Source organism: Delphinapterus leucas, chromosome 4 (genome assembly GCF_059928025.1).
Source record: "Delphinapterus leucas isolate spDelLeu-1000000601 "Yukka" chromosome 4, BTC_Dleu_Yukka2, whole genome shotgun sequence".
Taxonomy (NCBI): Eukaryota; Metazoa; Chordata; class Mammalia; order Artiodactyla; family Monodontidae; genus Delphinapterus; species Delphinapterus leucas.
This window is the reverse complement of record NC_143132.1, coordinates 131,326,070-131,349,941: the sequence shown is the minus strand read 5'-3', so window position 1 is coordinate 131,349,941 and position 23,872 is coordinate 131,326,070. Positions and strand designations below refer to the sequence as shown.

General features: G+C 40.6%; 1 protein-coding gene across 1 annotated transcript; it reads left to right on the top strand.

Moving 5' to 3' along the window:
- Positions 1-15,494: 15,494 nt before the first annotated feature.
- LOC111179149 (14-3-3 protein gamma-like) lies at positions 15,495-16,365 on the top strand. Its single transcript, XM_022582477.3, has 2 exons — positions 15,495-15,596; positions 15,697-16,365. Exons 1-2 carry the CDS (start codon positions 15,510-15,512, stop codon positions 16,348-16,350), a joined length of 741 nt encoding a protein of 246 aa, XP_022438185.1. The 5' UTR covers positions 15,495-15,509; the 3' UTR covers positions 16,351-16,365.
- The last annotated feature ends 7,507 nt before the right edge of the window (positions 16,366-23,872 follow it).

The following is a 23,872-nucleotide window of genomic DNA, read 5'->3' as shown; positions in this document are numbered from 1 at the left end:
CCGCCACCCACACACATGAAGTTAGGCATGACCATATTACTTGCTTGGACCAAAGAAATACGTGTGGAAGCGACATGCCACTTTCAGGCATAAGCTCTAAGAATCAATGCATAATTCACAGCAGTCTTTTCCCCCTTCCAATGTGATCATGGATGCACTTGTCAAGATGAACCTCTGTCAGCCTGGTCCCTGAGTGACTGACGAACAAAAACAGCCCCTGTTGGACATGTAGCATGGACAAGATATAAAACTTCACCGCGTTAAGTCATTGAGATTTGGGGCTTGTTTATTTTTTCAGTATAATCTGGCCTATCCTGAATATCATTTATTGAGCATGTAACAAATGCCATCAAGGTGCTAAGCTCTTTACATAGATCATCTCATTGAATTGTCAAAACAACCTTGCAAGGTAGATGTTATTATTCCTCTCTTATAGTTGGGCATGTAGCCTTGGAGATGTTATACAGTGTGACCTAGTCCTCCAGTTGCTGAGTCACAGAACCAACAAAGCATGTGCAATCATTTATCACTTGCCAGTTATTACCCCTTCACTACATGGGCTGCAGAGGAATGCACAAAACTAATACTACATGTTCTTAATCAAGGAGTTTGCCATCTTACTTGGAAAGGCAAATAAAAATGGCTAGCCATAAAAAAAGGAAAACAGTGGTCTGTGATGGCCTGAACGTTCAAAGAAGGTTTCATGGGAGGGCTGGCGAGGTGATCCGCATTGGTGGGGAAAAACATTTATGGGCACAGAACTGAGAGAGGATGTCTCAAGCGGGGCTAACAGCATAAGAGAAATGCATAATGACAGGAGCAAGGAGCATGTAAGTAGGGAAAAAGATCAGGCGGGCTAGAGCAGAAGGCTCAAGTTGAAGTGGAGCAGCAGATAAAATCAGAAAGGCAAAATCAAGAGTATGGACATGAGTGTCAGGTGGAGGATTTTATTCATTTATTCATTCATTCGACAAAAAAAATTCTGACCACCTACAGTGTACCCAGCACTGTGCCATACACAGTGAGTGTAGTTTATGGTCTAGGGAAAAATTGATATTAATCAAGTAATGACAAGGGAAGTAGAAGGTAAAGTAGGAGCAAGGGAAGGGACCCCCATGAGGAGGGGTCTTGGGAAGTAATGAGTCAGTGCCCAGCTGGTTCATAGAGTCAATCAACCGGTGCTTGTTGAACTCACAAGAGTGAATAGAGAGGAAAAGATTAGTATTAGATTAATTATGATGAATGACCAGGCAAGATTAAGTGACTTAGGGAACAGAAATGAAAGGCTGGTTATGTGCTACAATAAGAATATTTTATCTGAAGTCGCAAGACCTGAGTTCAAGCCTCCATGATAACATTTAAGATCTATGTGAACTTGGGAACATTACTTGACTTTTCTGTACCTCAGTTTCTAGCTGTGTGACTTTGGGCAGCTTACTTAATCTCTTTTCCCTTTCTTTATCTGTAAACTGAGGGCAATAATCACTACCTCACCCAGTTGCGAGAAATGAATGAGATAACTGAATGAAAATATCTGGCAAGTGTTTAAGTAGTCAATAAATATTAATCGTGTCTTTATAAAACTCAGAATTTTAAGGAAAGCTATGCTTTTATATTAAAAATGTGAAGTTATTTAAGGGTAAAAGAAGGAACTTCTATGGCACCAATAGAGAACATGGGAAAGACCCAGGGTATCGCATATACTTAATTTGAAACAAGTGTTGGCATGCTCTTCCCAATATGACAGGACTCTTGGTAGCTGCTCAGCTACACTCTTGGAAACTCTGAGGGTACTGGTTCGGTTGACAGGCTGCTCACTGGACTTTACTAATGTGTTATCCTTCCCAAGGCTGCACCTACTCTAAGCCTGACACAGGTTGCCAACAATCAGCTTGAGAAGCGATATGTCCATGGCTGGTGGAGTAGGGAGATGGGGTAGAGAATCAGGTAGCCTCTGATGAAGAACATTACTCCTGAGGATACACACATACAGACTGAAAGAAATTCTGGAGCTGGTTTCCATTGTCAGTCCCACCCCGGATAAGACTGTGCTAAGGATACTGAAAGACAAAGACAGCTGAAAGGGAGAGGGAGGAAACACTAGCTCCAAGCATCCTTCCAACCCTGTGGCATTCATCAGAACCATGGACACTTCCACCGTCAATGAGAGAGAGAAATAGGGAAGGTGGTAGCATGAGTCAACCTTCTCAGGCACATCCCTGCTTATCCTTGATACTCTGGGAACTTTACTATGCAGAAGTAGCCCCCACCCTGCCTGGTGCAGCCCAGCCCAGCAGGTGCATGAGTACTGGAGCAAAAAGCTGCTGAATATCAGCCCCACTTGAACCTGTAACTACGATGTGCCCATCAGTCCCAGTGAAGCCAACTCGCTGGCATCTGAAGGCAAAAAGAATAAAGTGACAGTGCTAAATTCAGTTTTAAGCAAGCATGTTGGCCCTTCTGTTACCCATAGAGGCCCTTGCATGCTGCTGAACCTCATCTTCAAAGAAAGTGATTAGAGACCTCATGTTGGGCAGCTCACACCCTAAATGAGGCCACTGCTGGGAAAGGATATTTGGATTAGCTTCATGTCATGAAACTAAGATGGCAATGTCTACCTGCAGACCAGTTGAGAAGAAGCCCTGACAAGGTGTGTGTCCCCATGAGGGAGAAGGGACTGGAAGCTTACTCCCCTGTCCACTAGTGGATTCCTGAATGTAGCACCCAGGCCTCAGCTTAGGGCCTGACTTGGAGTTTTCCTTCAGAAAGTGCCCCTGGAAATGATACTAATAACTATATCGTCCACTTAAAATCACTGCGATAAGCAGTCTGCGTTATTCCATTTACTTCTCATTGCAATCAGCATCTTCAGATTCCAGATATGAAAACTGAGGTTGTGAAAGGTTAAGTAACTTGTCTAAAGTCAAACAGTTAGTGAGTGGTAAAATAATTCTAAACTTATGTTCTTAATTATAGTATCTGACATTGAGCCTGTGCTGAAAATTCCCCATGGTTATGGGTCCAGGAAAGAAATTGTCTTTCCCCAGCCAGTTATCAGGAAGCACTGAAAGTCTCTGAAGAACATCCTTATCATACAGAGATGCAGGCACAGCATTTTTCAGTAGAGAAGTTTGGAAAATGAGTAAAAAGAAGATGAGGAAGTTCTTCTCTCTGGTTTCATGACTAAGGGCTCTGAAATGGAATTCAAGAATAAGAGTCATAATAGTAATAGTAGTAGTAGTAGTAGCAGCAGTAACAATAATGGTAACTAATATTAAGAACCTACTATATGCCAGGCATTCTTCTAAGGTAGTGGAATTAACTAAAGTATGTTAGGAATCACAAGACATGTAAACAGATTATATTATTACATTTACCAATTAAGTGATGGAGATTATAAGTATTTTTAAAAGACCAACCTAAAATAAAAACTTAAGAAAGATGGAAAAATAAAGGAATCAAGAAAGGTATATCTTGCAAATATTACCAAAAAGGAAACTAGGCAAGCAATATTAATTGCATAAAAAATTTTAAGATTAATAAAAATAAGGAGCAATACAAGGAATAATAAAAAGAACATTCAAACAAAAAATGTGGAATAATAAAGGCTGCAAATATGCACCAAACAACATGGGCTCTGAGGCAGATTGTATTTTCCAAAGTTGGCCACAAAAACATCTCCCATTCCACATGACCTTCTGCATTGTGACCCTGTTACTCCCCATGAAGAGATAGAGTCTGATTTCCCTGCCCTTAAATCTGAGTTGGCTTTGATCACTGGGTTGAAACCAATAAGATGAAACAGAACAGATGCACTGTCAGAAGAAGGTTTGCAGTTTCTTCCTTGTTCTCTTGAAACCCACTCTCCAGACTCTCCTCCTTGGGGTGCTCCCTCTCAGAACCCAGCTGAATGCCATGCTATGAAAAAGTCAGGTTCGTAAAGGACCATGTGGACATTAGCTTCGGCCTTTGAGTCACCACTGCTCAGGCCCTAGACCTCATGTGAAGAATTGTCCAGGTGATCCCAGTGCTTAGCTATTTGAGTCATTTGCTCCACAGGCTGAGGAGAAGAGACAGGTCCTCACCAGTATTCCCTGCACAGATTCCTGACTCAGAAATCATGAGCATAATAAAAATATTATGTGTTATGCCACTATTCAGGCTCTGTTTTACAGTGATAGATAAGCAAAATAGGCTCAAAATATAATAAATCAAGTAAAATAAACTGTTTAGGCTCAATATGTATAACATAAAAATTGATAAATTTCAAAGAAAATTTATAATCATGGTAGAAAATGTTAACACAGCTCTATCAAAAAGCAATAGCTCAAACAAATAAAAAATTGTAAGAATAAAGAACAACACAATTAACAACTTGATCTAATAGATATGAGAATTCTAAACCCACAAAATAAATAACATATTCCTTACAAATTTAAATGCAACACTTATTTTTTTCATTATTTTTTAAATTGATTTTGACCTTGCATTAGGTGACAAGAGAAGACTAAAATAATTTTAAAGAATCAAATCAATACTATACAGACAACATTTCTTGATATAACACAATTAAATTAGAAATGAACAATAACAAAGAAAAACAAAGTTGGAGGTATCATGCTCCCTGACTTCAGCCTATACCACAAAGCTATAGTAATCAAAACAGTATGTTACCCACACAAAAACAGACATATAAATCAATGGAACAGAACAGAGAGCCCCAAAAATATACCAATGTTATATGGTTAATTAATCTACAACAAAGAAGGCAAGAATATACAATGGGAAAAAGACAGTCTCTTTAATAAGTGGTGCTGGGGAAACTGCACACCTAAATGCAAAAGAATGAAACCAGACCAATTTCTTTAACCATATACAAAAGGAACTCAAAATGAATTACAGACTTAAACATAAGACCAGAAACCATGAACTCCTAGAAGAAAACAGTCAGTACACTCTTTGACATCAATCTTAGGAATATTTTTTTGGATCTGTCTCCCCAAGCAAAGGCAACAAAGCAAAGTAAATAAATGAGACTACATCCAACTAAAAACATTTTGCACAGCAAAGGAAACCATCAACAAAACAAAAAGGCAAACTACTGAATGGGAGAAGATATTTGCCAGTGATATATCTGATAAGGGGTTAATATCCAAATTATATAAAGAAATTATATAACTCAATATCAAAACAAAGAGACAAACAATCCAGCGTGGTGGCCAAGATGGCAGGGTAGGAAGACCCAGAGCTCACCTCCTCTCACAGATGCACCAACATTGCAACCACTTACAGACCAACTATCGATGTGAATGACCTGAAAACTAGCAGAAAAGATTTTCCACAATTAAAGATCTAAAGAAGGAACCACAAGGAGATGAATAGGAAGGGTGGAGATGTGGTGTAGTCAAGACCCATACCCCCAGGTAGGGAACCCACAAATGGGAGGATAAGCACCACTGGAAAGGTTTTCCCCAGCTAGCGAGGGATCCAAGCCCCATATTGAGGGGCCCAGCCCTGGGGTCCTGCACCAGGAAGACAAGCCCCCAGAACATCTTTCTTTTACGATCAGTGGGGCTTGAGTGCGGGAGACACAGAAGGAGGTAGGAAACAGAGACTCTGTTCTTAAAGGGCTCACACAAAATCTCACACACTCCATGTCCCAGTGCAGAGCAAATTTAAAACTTTAGGTACATTCCTTTTAATTACGGAAAAAACTCAAACGAAAGTAGAGAAGAGTATAATGCAACCCTATGTATCCATTATCCAGCTTCAATCATTATTAGCATTTGACTATCTCAGAGTAAAAAACATCATATCATTCCATCCATAAATCCTTCAGTGTGTGTCTCTAAAAGATAAGCATCTCTCTCTTTTATTAAGGAAACCACAATTCTGTCATCACACCTAAAACAACTAATAGTAATTCCTCATTAATTTTTTATATAGTTAGTTTGAATAAGGATTCTAAACAAGGTCTATGTATCTTTTAATCTATAAGTTCAACTCTCTCTCTCTCTCTCTCTCTCTCTCACTAATTATTTGTTGAAAAAGTGGTGTTTTTCTTGCAGAATTTCCCGTGTTCTGGATTTTATTGATTCTGTCCTCATGGGGTCAGAATGTTCCTTGTTTTTAACATGGAATATTTAACATGTTCCTTGCTTCCCTGTACTTCCTATAAATTATTAGTTAGATGTTGAGATCTAATTTGGTCAAGGTTTGGATTTTTGGCAAGAATACATCATAGGTGGTGGTGTCTACTCCCAGCACATCAACTCAGGAGACTTTAGAAGTCATCAGGGATTATTGCCCACCTTCGTTTGACCATTATGAGCTACAAAGTGGTGATCTCCTAGCATATCATTTTTTATTTATTAACTAAAATTATTCTGAAAAGAGCTTTCCTTCATCAACTATTTAGTTACCCCGAGGTATGGTTTGTATCAGAAAAGCAGGATAAATACTGACACTTTCCATTTCTAAAAGGTTTTCAGGACAGTAATTTGATCTCCTAACATCAAAGATTCCATGAAGGATATTTTTAGTATCTTTACAAGTTCATGGATTTTAATATGCATGATGTATTTCAATCCACTGCAGATATTATTCTTTTTGACGGTCATATTGTGCCATCTTTGGCCAATGACAATGAACCCCTTTAATTAGTCTTCAGGGTCCTATTGTTATGACCCTGGTAGTCTTTGATAGCTTCTTTGTTATCTATTGTGACAGATGTTCCAGGCTCATTTTGTACATTTTCTGCCCCAAATCTGGACTCAGCAATTCTTCAAGAAGCTGTGATTCCTTTCTGTGGGAATGATATTTAGAGAAATGTATGTTTTTAATGGACAGATTGGAAATAAATTAGTTATGTGGTCATTTTAAGAAGCTAGAAGCAAAAAGTCCTTTAAAAAATAGTGGAAGAAAATAGTAAAGTTAAGGGCAGAAATTAGGAACTAAGAGATGGTTCCTTGCAAAACTAACAAAAATAGTTTAATAATAGCAAAACAGACAAAATTTTAACCAGAATTTTAACAAGACTAAGTAAGAATGAAAAGGCAGAAATAAGCAATATTGTGGAGGAAAAAAAAGAAGAAAAAGGTACATCTACAACAGAGTCTAAATATCATAATTTAATACTATAAATAATTTTCTCTCAATATATTAGTAAGCAGATATATTAGAAAAGTTCCTAGGAAGATCTAAAAAACAAAGTGAAGATGAATAGAAAACCTGAATAAACTGAAAAACTATGAAAGAAATTGAGTTGAAAAGGGGAAAACTCTTCTTCACTCCCAAAGACCCGCAGCCAGCGGCGTTTGGTCAAAGTATTAAGGAATGTGTAAAGTGAGACTTTTGCTTATCCGTTACCATATCACCAGAAACTAGAAGAGGGCCTGGCACATAGTGAGTACTCAACAAGTATGTGCTAAATAAACAATCTTGATCACACATAAACTGTTTCAAAGAATGGAAAAATATGGAATGATGGAAATTAACTGATGGTGTTACCGAGTCCAAGCTCATACTGCTCACCACATGACAGCCCAATAAACCAAGAGACAAGTTGCTGGGGCAAGGAATAGCAACTTTATTCCGAAAGCCATCAGACTGAGAAGATGGTAATCTAGTGTCCCATCTTACCTGAGTTAGAACTCAGGCATCTTTTATACTAAAAGGGAGGGGTGTGGCTAGTTGTTGCAAACTTCTTGGTGCCAGAATCCTTTGGTCCTGCTGCTGTCCATGTAGGTCTGGTCACAATGTTCCTGTAAACCTCCAACAAGACTATCATTATTTTCTGTTCTGCAACTTTTTATCTCTACATGAATAGAAAAGTGTTATACCATTAAAGGTCAAGCCTGGGAAGCAGGGCCCCGAGAATGTGCTATTAGGTATATTTCAGGCTACAGGCAACATTACTTTACAAAGGTGCAGAGCCAGCAGACTAAGCACAGGCAACAGAGCACAAAGGTGAGAGCTAAAGGAATAGGTCCAATATGGAGTCAGGCTTGTTCTTCATTGTTACAGTAGGGGAGGACACAGGCTCAGCACTAAAATGAGGGATGGAAGGAAGGAAGGAAGGAAGGGAAGAAGGAGGGAGGGAGAGAGAGAGGGAATTATAGATCAATCTCATTTATAAAACTAAATGGAAAAACTTAGGTAAAATACCATTAAATTGAATACAACAGTATAATCTGATAAGATAGGGCATATCCCAGGAATGCAAGGAAGTCTATTCATATAATATACCACAATACCAGATTAAATGAGAAAAACTATGTGATTAGCTTAGTAAATGCAGGAAAAGATTTGATGAAATTTAACACTTAATCAGGATTAAAAGTAACTTCTAATAAAATAATTATTATTCTTTTAGAAAATAATTTCTTTAACACGTGACAGGGCATTTATCAAAACCTAACACAAATAATATGCTTAATGGTGAAACATTACAGGTTGTCCCTTTAAAATCAAGAACAAGGCAAAAATGCCTCCATCATCGCTTCTATCCACCATGGTACTGAATACAAGCAATTCAATTCATACAAACATAGAACTGAAAAGAGGAAATTAATTTGCAAATGAGAGAATTCGGCAAGCTTGCTAGAGCTAGGAGTTATATACAAAAATCAATTGAAATTCTATGCAATAGTGATAATCAAACAGAAAACATAATAGGAAAAGATCCCATTCACCGTACCAAAAGATTAAAATCTGTAAGGAGCCTTGGAATAAATAGATGTGCTTTACGAAATAATTATAAAGTATTATTGAAGTACATGAAAGGAGACCTGAACAAACAGAGAGATACTCCACATTCATAGACAGGAAGATTTCATCTCATAAAGATGTCAAGTTTTCCCCAAAGTAACCTATAAATTTAATGTAATTCCAATCAATAACCCAACAGGGGTTTTATTTATGGAATGTGACAAGCTCATCCTTAAATTCACATGTAAGAGTAAAGGGCCAAGAAAATCATTGATTGTTCTGAAGAAGAGGAGCAAGGTGGGTAGGTGTGGAGAGGGTGGGACTGAGAGATGGCAGTGGGGCAAGGCAGGAAGTTACTTGCCCTTCCATTTATCAGACTTTCTATAAAGCTATTGTGATTAAGAAATAGTGTTACTGGTGCCAAGATGGACAAGTAAATCCAGCTCTGCCACTTATTAGCTATGTGACTGGGGCAAAATTCTTAGCCCTCTGAGCAACTTCTTTCATCCTATCTGGAAAGTTAATTTTATATCATCTACATCATAGGTGGGTTATAGAAACTACATAAAATAACAGATTTCATTACTGCCATTGCCTTTCATTTCTTAAGACATAATTTTCCTCACCAGAGCCAAAATTAGGTCAGAGAAACCAGGACTTCGTTACTAAGGAGCAAGAATTATAAATAATTTCATTTAATTGTGTGAGTTTTAAACTTATTACACGTGGCATGCATGCCTTCAACAGCACAGAATTAAACTGAGGCTATTAACTCAGAATATCCAGTTAGAATAGCAGGCCAAGGTCAGCCAGCATGAGGATAGCAACTAACACTTTTTACTGCTTCTCGGAGGCCAAGAACCACTTTTTACAGCTCTGGTCTAAAGTTGGTGAGCAGGGCTCTGGGACACAGTCCTGACTGGAACCTCTAGACCCCAGAGATTCTCACACCTTTTTTTCCACCACTACACACATGATCCATGATGTCCCCTTGAGGGTCAACGCCATGGATGTACTCCGATTATGGGCAGCAGCAAGATAAAATCGACTACGGTTTATGAGTAATGCCTAGCAATTCCTTTCTCTCCTTCTCAAGAAAGTCATTAAAAGCAAATGAGATGGGTTTTAAGGGGAAAACTCTGAAACGGCTCTAATTTTTATGAATTAGACTGATCAGATGAATTAGATTGCTCAAAACTTTATTACAGAGTCCAAGCTCGCTCTGCTTGCCTCATGACAGGCCAATAAATCGGAGTCAAGATGTTGAGGCAGGGAAGACGACTTTATCCGGAAAGCCGCGAGAAGATGGCAGACAAGTGTCTCAAAAGAACCATCTTATCAGGTCTGGATGCCGGTTTCTTTTATAGAATCAGAGAGGGAAGTGAAGTAAAAAGGCAGAATAGAGAGGGCGAGGCGGGGAGGAAGTAAAGTAAAAAGGGCCATCAGTCTTGCAGAACATCTCCTGGAATGGCCAGCCTTGGGTAGGGGATGTGTTAATTTCTTCTTTCTTGCCGCCATTCACAGGTGGGTAGGGTTCCCTGAGGCAGACCATTATGTATGATTATAATAACAAAAGCAACAAAAAGCAAAGGTTAAAATCAAAGAAACAGATCCAACATGGAGTCAAAATTGGCTCTTCCCTGTTACAGCTTCACACCTTTCTTACAGCAATCATTACTGTCACAAGAGCACAGCTGAGCGCTTTAAACATTTAGCCTCAGGTATCACCTCTCCTAGTGACACTGCCTTCCAATGGCAGGAACAACCTTCTCTTCTCAGTCTTCACAAATCTCCAGGAGGAGCCTGAACTCTCTCTCTCTCCCCACCCCCTGGGTGGCGGTGGTCACTTCCAGCAGGTACCACACATCTCTGGATCGCTTGGGAACTCTCATCACGATGTCTACGTTTCATAAAATGAATTCTGAAGGTTGGAAATCAAAATCCTATCTGGGTTGAGTTTCAGGTTTCCTGGTTCAAAGAGGAAACGGGAATCTTTTGGTTCAGTGGCACTTTTCAAAAGAAGTGTAATTGAAGTCTGAAATGTTGCATAAATGGAAGATATAAGTTTTAATTGAAAAATAATTATAACCACTTAATCATTTTTAAATGAGGGCTGTAATTGCAGTCAGCGCACAATAGCCACATACAGACACTGAGATTTGCGCAATAAAGCAGGGATGGTACAGCTTGATTTGCTAATAGCACTTCCACTTCTCCTCCCTTTGTCTCAAAGATTAATTCAGGCAAGGGCTATTAGTGCTGTTAATTGGTTCTGCAATTTAGACCTTGTGCCTGTGAATGAATGACTGATGTAGTCGCTCAGCCAATAAATGGGAGCACTCTGTCAACGCTCCCCATTGTCCAGCAGGGCACCGTCCCGCTGCCCAGCTTCCCTCCTGCCAGCCCTTGGAGACAAAAGAGGCACAGCGCCTATTCTGGGTCACAGCTTCAGCAGGACCTGAGATAGGTCAACAAGATGACTTTGAAATGAGGCTGACTTATTGAGTCTAGTGGACACTCAACTAGCACTCTTCCCCCTCACCAGGGGAAGGGTTTTGTTTTGATTTGAACCCTCTTCTTACTTCGTGATGAGGCTGGCAAGGAATAAGAGGCCCAGTTGTTATGGACCTTTGGCAAAAGAAAGCGCCAACCGTAACATTAGCTTGAAGATAAATGCACCCCGGAGCTCAGGAAGAAAACATTCTTTAATTGCTGCAGCACCTTCTTGGCATGGGCACAGCACCCCCAGGGATGCTTTGGAGAGTTATCAAACCCAGTGGGGGTCCATACCGATTGTGCCAACCCCTGAGGACTTTGGAGCTAATTGCAAGCTGAAACACCACCAAAGAGGCATCCTGATTGAAGACTCACTCACCAGCATGGTCATTTGCAAAGCCATGCTGGATTTCAGGATTCAGAAAAATTTCCATTGCTCTAAGAAAGAGTCCCCTTCTAGGACGGCAAGTCCCTCCCTCACTGCCACAGATATTCAAATAGATGCCCTTCAGAATGAAGACATTGGGAATGAACGGGCACCCGCCATTTTAGCTCCTGAGAGCAGCCTCAGGCCAGGGATTGGCAAAGAAGATGAGGGTGTGGAATGCCCTGAAGAGGGGAGGGGATTGGAGATGAAAGGGGCTTCTGTGACCCACTTGACATTGAGCATGGATGTTCCCTGAATTCTGTGCAAATCGTGTACTGAGGTTACACGTTCATGCTTCTGCCCCACCCACCCATCCCAAGGGGGGACGGGGAAGGCTGTGTTTGGTTTGGATCCCATTTACAAAGTGATTCTTCTCTCCAACATAAAAGTTAAAAATCTCTTCTACCCATACAACAAACTATACTATATGGGCTCAGATGAGAGAGAGAAAGGGAAGCAGCAAGCACCAAGAAACTGTTTCTGGAATAACAAGCTACAAATTTCCAGCCACAAACTCAGATGTTTAAGAGAGTAACTTTTTCCATTCTTTAATGACTGAGCATAATTTTTACTTTGAGCCCCATTTCACTCAACAACAGAAACTCATATCTTCCTTCTATGTTTTCCTGAGGGTTGAATCCAAGCTCCAGAGCTGATATGGTATCAAGGCATCAGGTAGGCATCGTCTGTAGAGAATTTAAAAGCAATTAATAAAGTCTAATCAACGTCAATCTGCTTTTTATCATCATTACGTGACAATCCTATAGCATGTCAGGGATAAACTTCTCCCCCCAAAAGTATCTTTTGTTGGTCTAATATCTAAACAATTGCTGTGGATACTCCTGAGTACTATATATGTAGGCTCCAAATTAGGATATTTTTATTACTTCTCTTTTAATACACAGTTTCTGCCTGGAAGTTAATTCAGAAAGTTTCCTGCTGCCCAGTTGGCCCCAACACACTCGAACTTAGCTGCACACATTCGTTTTAAGAGTAAATTTTAAGGGTTCAGAATCATTGTGTTTGCTTGAGGCACAGTTTAATATCTCCAACTCCTGTGGTACTTCATATCCCTGCATTTAATCAGTAGATTTGAAATAAGCCATGATAGCATGGTTATTGTAAAGATAAAGAACATATGTTACTTCAATTCTGTCGTTCTCTGAGACCACTTGGAGTTTTTCTTGGTTTAAAATTTAAAGCCGAGCGCAAACTACAGTGTAATTTTTTCTTTCTTTAAAATAATCATAACCTACGTAGAAAGTATTAATTCACTACTTTTCCCCTTTCCTGTATTGTAGTATTTGTTTTATTTTTACTTACTTTTTGTTACCTGACATGATTATATATGTCATGTTTGAGAAAAGAAAACTTTGAGACGTTTGAGAAAAGAAAACTTTCACTGTTTACGTTTTTTTCTTTGGCCATTGTTATTATTTGTTTCCTTTCATGATTATACAGAAAATAATTTGGTCCTATAGACAGAAGAAATGTTGACAAGTGATCCTCTGTGGGTGTCAAATAACAGTGGACACACACCGTAGTTAGAGTGGACATACTGATCACTGAAATGGGACCTTTTCTTGGTCTCTGATTTGTGGACCTTTTGTGTCTAAGGATGATTGGGAAAGCAGGGTCTGCTTGGGATGTCATCCACGAGTAGTGGAGGACTATTCCAAGACTGGGTTTGAGTAGACACCGGGGAAGGAAAATTGTCTTAGGTTTGTAACCTGTGTATTCAGCTCCTTCACTGTATCTTGCAAAACATACTGGAGGGAAGAAAATCCCTGAGCTTTACTCTCATGATTACACTGGGCCCTTACACTGAACTGAAACATGACATACATCTCATGTAAAGATGTGTCTGGCACAGCAAGAACTATGGAGACACACAGAAAAGGTTCCCAGAAACCCGCTCTCTGCCAAAGGGCCAGGAGTGGCCATTCTATTCCTCATCCCAGGTGAAGACTTTCAAAAGCTCCATAATGAAGAGAAAATTGAAAGTGATGACAGAACCTATCGGTATATGCTTCATCAGATGGATACACTTATATTTAAGTTAACTGTCCAGCAAAAAAGTTGAGTTCAATCTCATTAACAAACTTCTTTTTGGTCTTAATAAACATCCTCAAAGATTGTTTCAAATAGATCTGGATGGTCTGGCTTTTAGAATCAATGAGTAGGTCCCACAGAGAGGCAGCTCCCTTCCCTACCAAAGACCACATTAGCAACCTTATTTCTGTCTGAGTGAGCTTCACGCTACACTCAAATTCTTCTAAAAAATAAATAAAAATACCATGAAACCTTGAGTTGCACAGAAGATAAGAACCTGAAAAGTACTTTAATCTAAGACAGTAATTGGAGGCATTAATCATATATAATTGGAGGGTAGAGACCTCTGCCCACCAATTTGACATTAATTTCACCGAAAGAAGATACTAAGACACAACCTTGTAATGGAATTATTAATCTGATTAAAACTTTACTCATGAACGTGAACAAGCAAATCGAAAGAGAATAAATAAAGATGTCCACAAATACAGAAAAAGGTACTTGGCAGACAATAACCAAAGAACTGCAGGTTAAAATGGGGTGTCACTTCCATCTATTCTTTCTTGAAAGTAGTAAAATATTGATAATCCTCAGTTTTTGAGGGTATGGAAAATTGTCATTTAAATATACTGTTTTTTAGCAGGAGTATAAGCTGATCTAACTTTTTGAGAGGATAATATGATCAAAATTTTAAATATGTATTTTTTTTATGCTCATACCAGATATTTCACTTCAGGGAGTTTATCCTAAGGAAGTAATGAAACGAGGGGGAAAAGATTAATGTTCTAAGATAGCAATATCATTGGTGTCATTATAAATAATTATAATTTAAAAATTGGAAACAACTAAATATACATTATATGCGATTGATTATTTTTTAAACTAGCTGAATTTTTTCCTTTTTTTAACTGAAGTATAATTGATTACAATGTTTCATGTGTATAGAAAAGTGATTAGAAGATATATATAGATATATAGATATACATATATTCTTTTCCATTATAGGTTACTACAAGATATTGAATATAGTTCCCTGTGCTATACAGTAGGTCCTTGTTGGTTATCTATTTTATATATAGTAGTCTATAACTGTTAATCTCAAATTCCAAATTCATCCCTCCCCCCCCTTTCCACTTTGGCAATCATAAATTTGTTTTCTATGTCTGTGAGTCTATTTCTGTTTTATAAATAAGTTCATTTGTATTATTTTTTTAGATTCCTTATATAAGTGATATCATATGATATATGTCTTTCTCTGTCTGGCTTACTTCACTTAGTATGATAATCTCTAAGTCCACCCATGTTGCTGAAAATGGCATCATTTCATTCTTTTTTATGGCTGAGTAATATTCCATCATACCACATCTTAATCCATTCATCTGTCAATGGACATTTACATTGCTTCCATGCCTTGGCTCTTGTGAATAGTGCTGCTGTGAACATTGGGGTGCGTGTATCTTTTCAAGTTAGAGTTTTCTCTGGATATATGCCCAGGAGTGGGATTGCTGGATCATGTGAAATAAATTACAGTATAGACAAATGATGCAATACTACGCAGGGTTTTAAAAGACTGGGGTAAATTTTGATATAATAGCATAAAAAATTATCCCATTATATTTAAAAAAATGAAAATAAAGAGGTTAAGAGCTGCCTCGCGCCGGGTCCCGCGGTCTCAGCTCAAGCCGCAGCCTTCACGCCGTCACCTCAGCCGCTCGCTTCGTGGGTCGTTCCTTCCGGCACGCGGGCTCCAGCCGCGCCCGCAGCCGCCCTCCAAGCCCTTCAGGCCGCCCCGGTCTCCTCGCCTGGCCCGACCCAGCCCGTGAAGATGGTGGACCGCGAGCAACTGGTGCAGAAAGCCCGGCTGGCGGAGCAGGCGGAGCGCTACGATGACATGGCCGCAGCCATGAAGAACGTGAGTCCCCGCCACCACCCCGCCACCTCGCCCCAGCCCCTTTGCAGACGCGGGCTTTCACTGGGTCGACTTGGGGACTAGTCACCTGTCGCTCCTGCAGGTGACAGAGCTGAATGAGCCACTGTCCAATGAAGAAAGAAACCTTCTCTCTGTGGCCTACGAGAATGTAGTTGGGGCACGCCGTTCTTCCTGGAGGGCCATCAGTAGCATTGAGCAGAAGACATCTGCAGATGGTAATGAGAAGATAGAGATGGTCCGTGCTTACCGTGAAAAAATAGAGAAGGAGTTGGAGGCCGTATGTCAGGATGTGCTGAGCCTACTGGGTAACTTCCTGATCAAGAATTGCAGTGAGACCCAGTATGAGAGCAGAGTGTTTTACCTGAAGATGAAAGGGGACTATTACCGCTACCTGGCCGAAGTCGCCACTGGAGAGAAGAGGGCAACCGTCGTGGAGTCATCTGAGAAGGCCTACAGCGAAGCCCATGAGATTAGCAAGGAGCACATGCAGCCCACTCACCCCATTAGATTAGGCCTGGCCCTTAACTACTCCGTTTTCTACTATGAGATCCAGAACGCCCAAGAGCAAGCCTGCCACTTGGCCAAAACCGCTTTTGATGACGCCATTGCCGAGCTCGACACTCTCAAGGAGGACTCCTACAAGGACTCCACGCTCATCATGCAGCTCCTCCGCGACAACCTCACGCTCTGGACAAGCGATCAGCAAGACGACAACGGTGGAGAAGGCAACAATTAAGGCCCCCAGGTGGGCTGGTAGCACACGCTGATGCTACTACTGCAGTCTTTATTTTTTTCCCATGAGTTGGGGGTCGGGTGGGGGAGGGAAAGGGAAAAAATGACCTTCCTAGGGAGAAACCCACGACCTGTCCTGTCTTTGATCGCCTCTTTGACATTTTTGCCAAAATACCACTAGTGGAAAGTCAGGCTAGCTGTGCTGGTATTGGAATAGCAGCCTCACACTGGCATATGGACTGTTCTGTAGACTAATACAAGTGGAGCTGTCCTTAATTTAACTTATTGCTAGAAAATAGGGGTTTTTTAAAACATCTTTATTGGAGTATAATTGCTTTACAATGGTGTGTTAGTTTCTGCTTTATAACAAAGTGAATCAGTTATACATATATGTATGTTCCCATATCTCTTCCCTCTTGCGTCTCCCTCCCTCCCACCCTCCCTATCCCACCCCTCCAGGCGGTCACAAAGCACCGAGCGGATATCCCTGTGCTATGCAGCTGCTTCCCACTAGCTATCTACCTTACATTTGGTAGTGTATATATGTCCATGCCACTCTCTTGCTTTGTCACAGCTCACCCTTCCCCCTCCCCATATCCTCAAGTCTGTTCTCCAGTAGATCTGTGTCTTTATTCCTGTCTTACCCCTAGAAAATAGGGTTTTAAGATGAAAAGAAAACTTAAACGGAATAGCCCCCATTCAATAAGTTATGTGGTTCCAGTAAGGATTTTTATGTACATACGCTCTTGTCTTTTAAGTTCTGGGTACTTTCTAGCTCACCTGTTTTAGCTGTGCATTTTGTTTTTCAGGGTGTACTCTACCAGACATGGAATAGTTAAAATCCCAAACTGATAGACTTAGAACATAAGGTATATTTATCCTTGTGGTTTAGGCCTTGCCAATTTTCAGAAGTTTCTGATTAGTTGACAGTATTAACACGAGATTGCAGTCTACAGTATTTCTACATTACAGCCATATATGACATCAAGCCATTGATTGTGTGTTTTTTCTTATTTTGGCTTTTACATCCTTATTCAGCCTTATCCAGGTTGGTTTTGCTGTTATCTATTTCCTAGGCCAAAAGGCTTGCCTGAGGAGAATCAAAGCTACTTTAGGTTTTGTTTAATAGGTGCTTGGCAGATGGCTGTGGGATTTTTGTCCTTCTTTCTTCTTAACTTAAATCCACCACAAAAATGATTAATCACTTTAATAGGAACGTTAAACACCACAAAAATAGAGGAAAATTCAGGTCTGTATGTCATTTATTGTGCTGATATTTCCAGAGAAATCCTGATTTTTTTCAGCTGCCATAGCTCCTTCCTCAGGGACTGCACTGATGTCTCACTCCTCACCTGAGTCTTCCCTACTGTACCTTGTGCCCAGGACGTGCACTCGGGTGGGTTGAAAAGCTGTTGGGTCATAGAAGTTGGCGGTCGTTTTGAGAAAGTTTGTGGTGCAGTGTGTGAAAATTCAGGTGCTAGGAGCTTACTGGTAGAAAAATCCTAAAGGAAGAGCTCTATTCATAAACATTCTGTCCAATTTCGGGAGCCTTGGGTGTCAGTTTTTCCTCCCTGAAAACACTCCTTCCCCAAATAATCGTTGTAGGAAAATAAACTAAGATCATTATCAGATAATAAATACTTAACTCCTATTTGACCAAAACTTTTTCTATGTATTTTTTTTCTTTTTAATGAAAGCATAGAAGTTGGAAATTTATTTGTACCATCTGTACACGTTTTAGAATTGAAGGAACCCACGATGCTATTTCCACAAGTTTGTTTCAGTTAGCCTTAGGTCCTTGGTTCTCATTTTGGATAAGTCTTAACACACGACCTGTTGCGTGTGCATTCAGCCTTTTTTATAAGGTCAGTAACAGCGTGAACTGCTGAGATAGGTAATGACACCAGACTTGTTTGTTTCTTTGTTTTATTTAGGCAGGGAGAGGAATGAATAGTAATTGAGGAAAACCTGACAGTTGCTTTTGCTAAAACCAAAAGGGAGCTTCCAGTTGTGAAATGCACGTGTTGACCAGGATCTAGGTGACAGTGAAGATAGAAGGGTGTGACTATCCTCTGTAATGTGGCACAGTTACCCAGCATGACTTTCCTTAGAAGGCCCCCTCCATGTGCTAGAGCGGAAGTCCCAACAAACCAAACCTACCAGAAGAACTAACAGAAGATAGCTTTATAGCTTCTGTGCCCTAACAGGGGCCTGAGGTCAATGGCACAGATGGGAACAGATTTGGTGGGTGGGGGGAGCATAAGTGGGGATTTCCAGTGAGCAGTATTGGGTCCTTCCTTGTAGCATTTGGAAATGATTTACTGGAACTACAAAACCTATTTTTCTTTTACATTTCAGCTTTAGCTCTGGCTGCTTTTTAGAATAATGCAAGATAAAACCATATCTGAGGGCTAAAAATGGAGGGAATGGGAGACCTGATTTTTTTTTTTTTTTGCGGTACGTGGGCCTCTCACTGTTGTGGCCTCTCCCGTTGCGGAGCAACAGGCTCCAGACGCGCGGGCTCAGCGGCCATGGCTCACGGGCACAGCCGCTCTGAGGCATGTGGGATCTTCCCGGACCGGGGCACGAACCCGTGTCCCCTGCATCGGCAGGCGGACTCTCAACCACTGCGCCACCAGGGAAGCCCGAGACTTGATATTTAAGCAGCTTGAATGGTTTATTTTCTTTTCTTTATTTTTAAAGAAATGCACTTGCCTATGATGCTGTCTCTCCAGTGAAATGATTACTCCTCCATTACCCTATTGATACAATACTGTGCATGCTAGTGTTGTAGTTCTACACAGTAGCTTGAAATTTAGTAACTTATACTGTAGGTGTTATGTATTCCTATGACAAAAAGAATTAAGTCTTCAAATTTTTAAAAGTTTTTTTAATTTAATTTTTCCTTTTGGGGGTAAAGTTTGCTCTACCGAATAGTGACCGTAACAAATTGATCTGCTTTGGATGTTGCTATAGTGACATGCAGTTATATATTTTGTTTTTAAGGGAGGGGGGAAGCAAAAGAAACACCAGTGTTAGCTTAATCTTAATGTCTGGTGTTTGTCATGGTGAAATTATAACTATTATCGTGTAGGAGAACAACGAATATATTCTCTGAATGAGTCTTTTTGCTTTTTGTCATGTTATGCAGTGAACTATTTTTAAGGTCTAATCAGTGTTTATTTTTCCAACTCCATGTTTCTCTAAGGAATTATTTCACACACGGACCATTCTTAGCAGTTTTCCTCAGTGATGGAAGATCATGAATGTGACTCATTATGTAGCTGTTGTACATTGAGCAAATAAACTTACAGATCTGAAAAAATAAATAAATAGATAAAGAGGTTAAGAATACTGGGTATGACCAGTACATTGAATAGTTACCAATGCTGACATAATAAAAATGCAATTTTATTTTGGGTCTGGTATTGTCACTTTAAAGTTTGGTCAGTGAGTGTAAATTTCCTCTACAACTAGATGAAAACTGTAGCAAGCCCTTGATTTTTCTGCCCACTCTTGGTTGACAATCCTACAGTCACTTTAAGATACAATTACTGTCTCAAGTGTGAAAAATCAGAATGTTTAATCCATGATATTAATCAAAACTGCAAACTTCATTTAATATCATTTATATATGAGACCTGGTAAGATATTAACCTTTGGACATTTGTCCTCTAGCTTTGTTTTTGATAGGTTTGCTGTAGAGCAAATCTGTTTCAGACCAAAACCTGCAAAGTTTGTCTTCTTTGTTCTTTCCCACATGGAACTTCTCCTCTTTCCTTCCTCTTTGGCACCCGTCGCCTCCCATGAAGACCTGTCAGCTAAGTCCGGCTCCTTGGGGCTGAGTGAAGTGGGAGACAGGGTAGGGAGTAGGGTGGGAAGAGTGGTGAGGAGATAGAAAAGGCCACATTTGAATTGGCCTAAGGATAAACTCATTGCTCCATCAAAGAAACTGAATCCGAAACCAGGGTGGAGCAATAGGACACCAAAGACAGAATCTAATAAGTCCAAGGGAAGCAAGAAGCGCTGTTGGTTTAGCTGGCCCAGCTCGGACAGAGAAGGAAGCAGAGGACATCCCAATAACAGGAAATGTGTGGAGTGGTTGGGAGGTGAGAAAGAATGGCCTGTGCAAGAAACAGTAGGAAGGCCAGGGACTTGGGAAAGAAGGGGCATAGGAAGGGGTGGGGAAAGGATGGAGCATGGCTGCCCAGCCCTTACTCTGCCTTATATATCTTACCACCCCCTGGGCAGGGGTCTTATACTGTCTCCTTTAGCAATGGCATGACAGAGGCTCAGAGAAGTTAGGTAAACAGCAAAGCATGAAGTGAAGCCCAGGACCCCTGATTGCAAATCCCCTGTTCCTTCCACATGTCAGTGGTTCCCACACGAGCCACAAAACCAGTACCAGTCTGGCTTCTTAGAATCACCTGGAGAACTTCTTTAAAATTCATAATCCATAATCCCTGGCCTCATCCCAGACGTACTAAAGCAGAATCTCTGGGAGGATCAGGAAATAGGATTTATGCATAAGTTTGTTCAATGATCCTGTGGTACAGCCAAGTTTGGGAGCTAATATGTTAGGTGTGTCACATTACCTCCAACACATCTGCAGGGGGGCAGGGGGGGAATGAACCGTTACTCCCTGAGCACCTACGTCGCTTCATTTGCTTAGGAGTATCTCCTGGGCACTAAGTATATCATCACACGTTGTCCTTTCTCGACATGCTTATGAGATTGATAGTATCTCCACACTAGCGAAGAAGCTGGCAACGATTACGGGAAGCCCTGAAAGGGCGCTTGGCTCGTCAGTAGCAGAGCAGGAATACGACCCCAATCTCTAGGACCCCTGGTTCCTAGTTTTCGTACCTTACAAACTGCTAAGGGGGGAAAGACCTTATGATGGTGGGAGAGGGGAGATCAAGATACAGCCGAGGAAAGGGATAATTATGGAGCAACTTAACAGAGAGATCTGCAATAGCGGCCCAGGCTGTGGGAAACCTTGGCTGGGAAAGCGAGTGTAAGGGAAACTGAGGAACAGGTCCAGCTCGTGGATTTGTCCAGGTTTTCCCGAGTCCCTGCCTAGTGAAGACCGGGCAGCTTTGAGAAGCCTTTATTCCAAAGGGCTGGCTCCCCCTTGTGGCGGCTGCCGCTCATCACGGAGTGATCTGTGACCAGGCAGCCCTGAAGAGCAGAACTGGTAACCAGGCTGCACATTGGAATCATTGGAGCTTTTAAAGCTCATGCCCCAGGTCAGTGAAATAGGAATAGCTAGGGAGGTTTGGACCTGAGCTGTTCAACACAGTAGCCATTAGCCACACGAGGCTACAGAGCACTTGAAATGTGGCTAATTCAAAATGAGATGTAAGTGTAAAATATACACTGGATATCAAAGGCTTAGTACAAAAAAGAGAATGAGAAATATCTCATTAATAATATTTATATTAATAATATGTTGAAATGGTATTTTGGATATATTGGGTTAAATAAAATATATTCTTTAAATTAATTCACCTACCTCTTTTTACTTTTTAAAATGTAGCTATTAGAAAATTTTAAATTACATATGTGATTCACATTTGTGGCTCAGATCATACATAAGCTTTCCAGATTTAGGAAATAAAAATACTGGATGCCCAGATGCCCAGTTTGAATTTCAAATAAACACAAATTTTTTTAGTATAGTAAATTTTTAGTATAAATATGTCCCATGCGCTATTTGGGACATACTTATTCTAAAAATAAAATTCATTGTTTATCTGAAATTCATTAATTAAACTGGGTGTCCTAAATATTATCTGGCCACACTAACATGTCTATTGGACAGCACTGATCAAGACTCTTGCTACACAGAATGTGGTCTGAAGACAAGAAACATAGGTCTAACCTGAGATCTTGTCAGAGATGCTGCATCTTAAGCCTCACCCATAGCTACAGAACCAAAATCTTTCATTTAACAAGATCCCCAGGTTATCTGTGCGAACATCAATAGTTGAGAAGCACTTAGCTTGAGAGCCACCAGCCAAGCAGAGGTGTATAGGAGAAGGAAGATGGGTCTGCCCAGTGCCCTTGACCAAAGCAGACAGTTCTGAATTCCAGACTCTGAACTGATCCACCGCTCTTCTCTATCCCCACAATGACCAACACATAAATGTCAGTTGAGTAAATGAGTTAAGTGGGAATGTGTGAGTGAATGAATGAATGAGTACAGTATGGATGGATGAACAAATTAATTAATAAATGAATGAATAAATAAATAAGTAGCTGAATGGGTGAATAAAGTATGGGCACATTTGAGATAGTAAATAAATTCAAGAGCAACTAGAAGGATGATTGAATGGAGGATTTCATAGTGAACTCTGGACTACACAAGGCCCAGGAGAAGGAGGTAGATGGCTCAGAAAGAAAAGTGACCCAAAGGACTGTCCCTTCCTTGGCCCAGGATGAACCCATGAAAGGAGGAAGGAAGGAAGGAAGGAAGGAAGGGAGGGAGGACGGGAGGAAAAGAGAGAGGGAGGGAGGATTAAGTGAGTGAGTAGAGAATGAATAAATTCAAAAGCAAATAGAAGGATGATTCAAAGGAGAAATACTTAATGGCCTCTGAACTACACAATACCCAGCTGAAGGAGGCAGTGGCTCAGAAGAAAATTAATTAAATGAATGAATGAATAAAAATAATTGAATGAATGAATGTCTCTCTCTCTCTACCTGTCTAAGCTCTGGCTTTACCCCTTCTATCTTCTTAGGGACTTCAATCTCTCAATTATCCCCTCTCTCTTCTGAACCTTATTCCTCTTCCTCTCTCCTGTTTATCAGCATTTATACACTCTAGCCATGCCTTCTCACCCACCCCCCATATTCCTTCAATCCCATATCCCTTTCTCATCTCTCCTTTCATGGCCAAACTTATGGAAAGAGACATCTACTGCTTCCCCACATCCTATGCACTCCTCCGCTCCCTACATCTGACTTTCTTCCCTCTCACTAGACTTAAATTGCCCTCAAAAGAGGACAGAAGAGAAACGAATGACCTCTTTATCATTCAATCCACTGGACACCACTCAGTCCTCCATTTGCTTGACCTCTAGCAGCATTCGACACTGTCACACTCTCTCCTCTCTTCCAAACACCCTTTTCTCTTGCCTTCCATGACCCACATTCCAACTTCCTTCCACCTCTCTGGTCAACCCTTCCCAGTCTCTTTGCTGATGCCTCTTGCTCCGCCTGTCCTCTAGTGTTGGTAGTATTCCCAAGGTTCTTATCTTTGGCCCTCCATGCTACAGATGCTGTACTCTACTCCCATATGATCTCATTCCTCTAATGACTGTCTCATCTCTCTCATCAGGTTCCATCCATATACTGATAACTCATTAATCTATACCTCCAGGTGCCTACGTCTAACTATCCAGGGGTCACCTTTGGACATACAACCCACAGATATCTCAAAGTCAATCCCTACCCCAATGAACTTATCTCTCCTTTGACCAACCTCCAAAGAGGTCCTCCTTCTGCCATGTTTTTACTTTAAT